The following is a 7,922-nucleotide window of genomic DNA, read 5'->3' as shown; positions in this document are numbered from 1 at the left end:
TCACTGAAAAAGTGCAGTAGAATGGATAATGGAGTTAGAGGCAGCAGGAGAAATGTTGGCAGTGACAGGAATAAGGTAACATTCACCAAGAAGAAATGTCTCCCCCTTTTCACTATCAAAGTATCTCTGCAAATGATTTCATACGACCATCCTTCATCTTTCCACCACTAATTAAAGGACTCTTCTGACTTGAAACACCATTTTCCTTTCTACCAAAAGCCCACCATTTTCTCTTATGCTGATTGCATAATCTTTTACTCCCATTAATCAAATCAACCAAAAACAAGTTATCAAGAGGTAGATTACAGATACTTAAAAGTGGTGGATTACAGATACTACCAGAATCCACAACTCTTTTAACTTTTCTTCTAAATTTCATAAAAAGGATCGAATTGTACTAATTGTAATACACAAAACGGGGTTTCTAAGCTCATATTCAGTGTCAATCATGCGAAAAGAGCAGATTTCTATACGGCAGGAGAACGGAAAATAAAATAAGACAAAAACAATTGTTCTCTTCAAATTTACAACCGAACTGATTAATAAAATATGATACATCGGACACCATTTTAGTACACTTACATGATACATGGGTTGCACAAGAGAACTAACATCATCAGAGCAGATCACATTCTCATCAAATTTACAAAGGCACGCCTTATCAATAAGTTTACGAATGAAGATCTAACGGTGAAACCAATCCTTTGAAATTATTATGGTATTAAAGAAGCACAGCAGGCTCACTGATGCTACCATCAAAATTAATCTTGCAGGATTCGGGAAAATGGAAACCAGCCTCGTCGAGACCAGCCTTCGTAATGTAAGGGCATGACCTCACGTCCAAGTATTGCAAAGAACTGCATTTACCCGCAAGAATGCCTATGCCTGTGACTGTGATCTTTGGACAATTACCAACCTTCAAAATCTTCAAACTCAAGGCAGACTCTTCATTGCTTATGAACTGAAAAGAAGCATCAGTCAACTCTTCACAGCAACCAATGTCCAGTGCCTCAAGGTTTCTGCATTGACTTAAAACACATCTCAATGAGGAATCAGAAATGTTTAGACACCAATCCATCCTTAAGTTTTTAAGGCTGCTTCCACAAGCAGTAGCCAGCGACTTTATGGCATCGGCAGAGACATCCCGGCAACCTCCAACGATTAAAGTCTCCAGATTACGACAGCATTCGGCCAGGGATAATATGGTTTCATCCCCAATTTTGTAGCAATCTAAGAGTTTCAATGTTGAGTGAAGATGAACAAGCCCTAGAAATACTAGAAACCCCAACATCACTGACATTACTGCATTTATTGATGTCCAGAAACCTGATCCGATGACACCCACTTGCAAGGTATATCAGTCCATTGTCAGTGATACTTGTGCACCCTTGCAATCCCAACTCCTCTAAGCTACGACAGTTTTTTGAGAGAGCTTCTAATACACCATCAGTAACAAATCTACAACCAGCCATGTGTAATATCCGCAAGCCAGAACAGCCTTTGGCAACGGCTGAAAATCCCTTGTCGGTCAGCTTTCTACAGTAAGACACATCCAACGACTCCAATAAGGAAAGACCTTCACCAATAGCTTTCATTCCAGCATCTGTAATTCCTGCATATTACACAACAACATTGCCCTGTTAATCATAAAACTTGAACCCTCCAGCTTAGAAAAAACAACTAACTAAATAAAGGACACCCTTTAAAAGTGTTGTCAAATCTTTGTTTTTAGTCCTCCGTCCATGGAAGTTAACATAGCAGAAAAATATAGAAAAACAATAAACAATCGGATAGTAAATCAGAGTAGAGAAAATCAAGATTTGAAAGGCAAATCAGAGAAAAACAAGGAAGAAGAGAGAAAAAAGGAACCTTTGCAATTATACAAATTGAGGATCTTCAAGCAAGTGAAGCCATTAGCGATGACGGCGAGGTCGGAATCGGTGACGCCGGGGTAAAAGGAACGAGAAACGGACTGAGCAAGGTCCAATTCGACCAAGCGTGTGAACCTATCGGCCATTTTTCGGAGCATGTGGGGACCGGCACGTGCTGCGAGCTTCTTCCTTTCGGTGCTCTGCAACCGAAGCCATCGCTTGCAGACCAAACCGAAGGTTTCCTTGTCCTTCTCAGTCTCCACCCGCCCCAGAACGGAACGGAGCTCGTCGTCCCTTAGAACGTCGTTTATGCAGAGCTTCGATCCCGATACGCCGTTGCCATGGATCGAATTTGAAGCCATTAACGCAGAGGAAACCCTAACTCAATGAGTTTGGGAATCAGAAGAAGAGAGTGTGGTGGAAGCAGTGTTGAGTGATTCAAAAAGAAGCAATCATGATGATTCTTCTAAATTACGTTGCCTCGTTCCAATTGTAATTATTATTTTTCATCTTGATTTTAATAGATTAAAAATCTTTATAAATATAAGTGAAAGCACGGGTGCTATAAAACAAAATAAATAATTTTTTAAAAATTTATTATAAATCATTTTTAATTTTAAGATAGTTTTTATCATAATGTTGATATTTTTAAGAGGGTAAAAATGTGATATGATAATAATTAAAAAAGGCATATATTATAGATGAATTTTAATCGACAGGAACAAAAGTAATATTAACAATATATAGAAATCATTACTTATTCCGCTTTAATCATGAAGTTCTTATGAGTTAGCTACCGAAAAATAAATGTATTTGGTGATACGCCAAATTAATCCCTTAAAACCATCCTTCAACGGCCAGGAGCTCACTCCCCGCCCTCGTCAATGCCCAAGTGTCACAATTTACACTAAACATATTTTATTTTTAATTTTTTCATCAACAACTAATTTTCAAGTAATTTTAGCAGATGACAAATTTAGCCACAATTTCATTCGCAATAATCTTCCAATTTGTTTTAACCACGCTAATATTTGCCTTCTTAGTAGTTATAAGGGTAGAGTAAGAAAATACCCTTTAACATGTGTCCAAAGTGAAAGATGACACATGCACGATCATTGCAAGTGAAAATATTACCTTCACATATGAAAATAGACATCAATATATTTTTTTAAACAGAAATACGAAAACGAATTCGAATAAGATTCCAGTTTATGAAAGTTGTCATGAAAATTACCATGCATGAAAAAAAAATCAAATAAATTTTATTTTAGTACATGTTACCAAAATTAATTGAAATTTATATATATTTTTAATTTACAATAAAACCATACTACACTATTAACACAAGTTCAAAATTTAAATATGCAACAAACCCCTTATCTAAAAATTCACAACTTGTATTCAGATATCAGTAATGGACATATTTTGCAATAGTTAGCAACATAGTTAACAGAATATCAGCCACTTTTCCACCCACCACCCAAGGTAAAAGAAACAACCAAAGGAGACAGTTTCAATCTCTTTCATCTGCACTATTCAATATATGAATGAATATGAGGGACCAATTGTGTAATATGTCTTTCATTCACACTATCATATATAACAATGAATGAATCAAATATAATCTATGAGGGAACAATTGTGCAATCCCAATGAGGTTGTTGTTGTTGGCTTTTGATATAGTCCTAAGGACCCATTAAAGGAATGGTTGTTTTGAAAAATCAAAAGAAATGAACTATACGGTGTATGTGAGTGAGGCAATTAGTGAGATTTACAACGGCTAAGAACACTCTCCTCCAAAAACTGACTGAGTTGAGATGTGTATAATTTTGGGTCATTCCTGAAGTGGTCAACATGGGGTGAGGACACAAAATTGCATGCCCTCACATCATGTCCAGCCCTACGCTGAGCCTCTACAAACGATTCCACAGAATCAGCAGGAATAACCCTGTCAGCAGTGCTATACATGTATAACTGTGGACACCTTGGTTGTTTTGATGACAACATGCTCATAACATCAGATAGCCTCCTGCGTTTGAACAAAATCATCATAGTTAGGACCAAAGTTATCATATAGGAACTTAAACAGAATGATTAGTATTTAAAGATATCATATATGTAAACAAATATTGAATCTTTATCTATTTGATGTCTAGTCATGTCTTGTGAAATCAAGACCAGAAAGACCATAACGTTTCTCTATGGAATGTTCTCCTATTCCCAAAAATCACACACATACAACTTTCCAGCAATGAAATTTGTTAAAATCTTGAGTGTATAATGTTAAATTTTAAGGGGATTGTAATTTGCAAGATATCACTTTTTCTAGAGAACCAACCGAAGCAATTCATATTCAAGTTCAACTCCAGAAATTCAACAATGATACAATCGTGTGTACTAATTTATATACTCCTGTTTTAGGACATTTGTATCTCTAAATTGTCATCAAATACGATCATATTCCTCAACCATTATATTGTTGTGACAGTTTTTGATCAACAATGGTCGAATACCCACATAAAATAGCCATTTTCAGGAATAAAAACAAGCAAAACTTGGGATGAAATATGAACATTTTTATAAAAACAATCAATTAGAAGAACAATTTGGGTCATTCTTTACCTATTTATCGAAGGAAGATCCAGAATGATCCCAAAAAATTTCTTCAGAATTAGTTGCAAAGCTGCTTCTGTTACCGCAGGTTTGAGTCCTAAATCATCTTCGCTGCCAATGGATACTTTAATGCCAGATTCATCAGAAAACACACGTCTTTTTGTTGCAATACTATTTTTTTTCAGAAATGCTGCAGAGAAACCTGAGGCCCACACCTGTAACGGTAATCAGATACTTAAAATCATATCTCCGAATTTTGCATAAGCCTCAACATTCCTAAAACCAGGTATCAGTTTAGTCATTTTAACATAAAAAGTTTCTTAAGGGCTTCAAAATAACTGATATTAGTATAACTTCATTCTTTTCTATTTAATTATCCCCACACCAAGAATAAAGGCCAAATAAAACTGAAAAAGTCAAAGATCTCAACCAAATGTTGCCTCAATTCCTTAGATGTAAAATCAAGCACAATACCCTAGACCAAGTTCTCAATTGATCAATCTATTGCAACCCAAGAAGGCAACTTAATTGATAATTTTGACAGTGTACAGGACAGCAGTGTACAGACATCGTAGCAAATGATAACACGAAATATACACAACAGATACGTTCATCAAGTTTCACAAGGGATAAGAATTTACCTGTGGGTCAGGATACGCAACAGGTGCAGAGTCTACAATGCATCCCTTAATTCTTTCCATGACATTTGGATTTTGCTTCTGAAAATGTTCAAGAATAACACCATATCTGCAACAATGAATACCAAACCAATGAAGAAACACAACAGAAGAACACTGTAAACTTCGATGCTTGCAAATTACACATTCCACTCACGTTAACCATCCAGTGTTGCTGAAAGTATGAAAGACGAGATTCTTTCCATTTTCCCCTTCCAACCAGTCAGCCAAGTGGTCGACAAGCAGTTGAACATTTTCCTCAGCCTTCCCTCCCGGACGATAGCTCAGGATCTCACCCATTGAAAGTGTAAACGTAATGACATGAAACCCCCTTGAAGTGTACCACTCTGCATACTTTTTCAAGTGTTTCTGCCTTGCTCCCAACCATCCCAGCAACACCACCACTGTCCTTGACTTTGTCAATGAACAACTTGAATCACATAAAGCATTCGGGTCGGGCAAATGCCATTTATACATGCCCTCAGAAGTTGAATTGGAGGCACCATCTGAACGTGTAGCAGGCCTTGACACTTTGCGCAAATCAGCCGAATGATAATAATTCAGAAGAAGTGGTGACGAGAAAACTGAAGAATGGTGCAAATTTGAAACGCAATTGTGACCCAAACTTGGCACACGGAACTGAACATTGGGCACAGGAACCGGAATTCGGGTCACAAAAGAGAGGTTAGCAAGTTTTGAATCCGAAATATGAGAAACCCACAATGAATCTGATTCTTGTGCGTTGCTACAAGATGTAGAGGTAGAACCATCAAGTGATGATCCACCGAACGGCAATTTATCAGAGACATCAGCAGAGAAAGAAGCAACAGCAACCGCAGCCGCCGCCACAAGAGGTCTTTGAATGGCACCAGAAAACGAACTCATTGCAGAAACCCAACTCAACTCAACCCAGAGAAAAAGCTTATGAAACCTAAATCATAACCCTGATAAGTAGCGAGCAACCCTGTCTTATCTGCAATCAAAATCCCCGACCCAATGTAGGAATTGCGAGTAAATACCAATTTTTAGAGGAAAGAACAATGCTTTAAGGAAAACAAAGAGAAATCAGCAAGGAAGAATAAGAAGGGTTGGTGGGGCTGGCACCCAATTGGCAGGAGAAAGAAAAAACGTGCACCGCAGAAATCACACGTAGAAAATACGCGTGGGAATAATAAGAACACAAAAATACGTGAATAATAGGAAAAAAAAAGGTAGGGTAGGGTATATAGAAAAGGGATATTCGATTGCAAAAAAGTTTATTCCTTTCAAATTCTACCTGAAAGAAGCTGGAAACGTATGAATGAACCGGGCTGTCAACGTCGTCGTTTAGACAGCCCAATTCGATCGGAAGTGTGAACACGCCCACCCAGAAGCTTTCTTTTGGCGAATTGGGTATCCTACAATTTAATTTCAAACTTCTTCGTAACCTAAAGATTCCATATTTAAAATCAAAATAACTGTGACCGTGATGACGAATGCATCATCCAGATTAAGCCACGTGGCGGACTGTCACTAGATGAAATCCGCCTCCAAGAAAACCGGAAATAGGTATTGTTAATGTGAAAGGACTTTTCTGCCCCTATATGTTGTAAATCTAACTGGAATATTGGTTTAACTGATATAACGGTTAGTCAAAATAAGTGTCTATTCCTGATATAAGATTGAAGAAAAATTCAAAATTGAGAATCTGGCTTTAACAAAAAAGAGATGTCTGTGCAGAAAGGAATAAAAAAAAGGTAAAGTAACATTGACTTCAACGACAACCTTTTCTTCCTTTCATGAATTAACATGTTTTGATTTTATAATCAAAGGTGAGAGTAGTCAAATTTCAAAGCGAGTTTAGCTGTCTAATGCCAATTCAAGAAAGTTGCCTTGACATGATTTTTTCATTTTACACGGGGACAAAATCAAAACATAATAAAAATATGTAAAAGATGTTATTCAATATATATATATCATTCTATCAATTATAATTAATTATTGTTTTTAAATATATTTATACATAATATTCTTATATCTAACATACAGGTAGATATAAAAATAAAATAAAGATATTATATAATTCATATAATAATTTATATTTTAGTTCTTGGCACGTGTGTTGTGGTTATACATTTTAATAACAGCAATTTCAGTAGTGTGGATTATATGCTTTGAATTATTAAATTTGTGATATTTTATTTTAGTATAATTACCTGTTAAATAAATGTTACAAAAGTAAATAATTTTTATAATTTAATTATAAATATTTTTATTGTGTAAATAATCTTTTTATTGTGAAAAATAATTCAAATTTTAAAAATTAATTATTAAATAGACAAAATTGAAAAATAATTTTTTTATTATTAATCAAACATAATCACATTCTTATATAATTGGATAATATTGTCACAATAATATAAAGATATGTTTCTCTATATTTATTAAATCAGTAGAAAAATATAATTTTCTTTAACTTTAATTCAAATTTGAAGTAAATCTAGTTTTTATCAAAATTTTATAATCACAAAATCAATCAAAATAAATCCATATTATATAATTAATACAGTTATATAATAAAACTCAAAAACAATAAATAAATACTCTTATATAATTAATAGCTTATAATTTATCATTGAGTTATGTATATATGTATTAATGAGATAATAATTATTCATTCAATCTTTAAATTATATATGCATTAATAAGGTAATAATTAATGAGATAATAATTAATGATATAAATTATTTTTTCAATAAGTATGGTATGAAGCTTGCAATTT

The 7,922-nt window shown here is 34.8% G+C and overlaps 2 protein-coding genes across 2 annotated transcripts; both read right to left on the bottom strand.

Moving 5' to 3' along the window:
- Window positions 1–495: 495 nt before the first annotated feature.
- LOC124846475 (RNI-like superfamily protein) lies at window positions 496–2,353 on the bottom strand. The gene is made up of 2 exons (XM_047323743.2): window positions 1,870–2,353; window positions 496–1,612 (listed from the first exon to the last, which is right to left on the bottom strand). The coding sequence occupies exon 2, from the start codon at window positions 1,298–1,300 to the stop codon at window positions 722–724; it is 579 nt and encodes a 192-aa protein (XP_047179699.2). The 5' UTR covers window positions 1,301–1,612; window positions 1,870–2,353; the 3' UTR covers window positions 496–721.
- A 1,024-nt stretch (window positions 2,354–3,377) lies between these two features.
- LOC124846472 (alpha/beta-Hydrolases superfamily protein) lies at window positions 3,378–6,591 on the bottom strand. Its single transcript, XM_047323737.2, has 5 exons — window positions 6,438–6,591; window positions 5,319–6,134; window positions 5,126–5,231; window positions 4,494–4,699; window positions 3,378–3,900 (listed from the first exon to the last, which is right to left on the bottom strand). The coding sequence occupies exons 2-5, from the start codon at window positions 6,044–6,046 to the stop codon at window positions 3,633–3,635; spliced, it is 1,308 nt and encodes a 435-aa protein (XP_047179693.1). The 5' UTR covers window positions 6,047–6,134; window positions 6,438–6,591; the 3' UTR covers window positions 3,378–3,632.
- Window positions 6,592–7,922: the final 1,331 nt, after the last annotated feature.

The sequence above is a fragment of the Vigna umbellata genome, chromosome 8 (assembly GCF_029865625.1).
Source record: "Vigna umbellata cultivar VRB3 chromosome 8, Vumbellata_1.0, whole genome shotgun sequence".
Classification (NCBI taxonomy): domain Eukaryota; kingdom Viridiplantae; phylum Streptophyta; class Magnoliopsida; order Fabales; family Fabaceae; genus Vigna; species Vigna umbellata.
This window is presented reverse-complemented; position numbering and strand designations above follow the sequence as displayed.

Bases quoted from the DNA above. Each gene is read 5' to 3' on its own strand.
- LOC124846475 (XM_047323743.2), bottom strand. From the start codon at position 1,300: ATGTCAGTGATGTTGGGGTTTCTAGTATTTCTAGGGCTTGTTCATCTT.
- LOC124846472 (XM_047323737.2), bottom strand. From the start codon at position 6,046: ATGAGTTCGTTTTCTGGTGCCATTCAAAGACCTCTTGTGGCGGCGGCT. The intron at 5,232-5,318 runs GTGAGTGGAATG...TCATTGTTGCAG, and splicing joins AGCAACACTGGATGGTTAAC to ATATGGTGTTATTCTTGAAC. The intron at 4,700-5,125 runs GTAAATTCTTAT...TTACCGTTACAG, and splicing joins TTGCGTATCCTGACCCACAG to GTGTGGGCCTCAGGTTTCTC.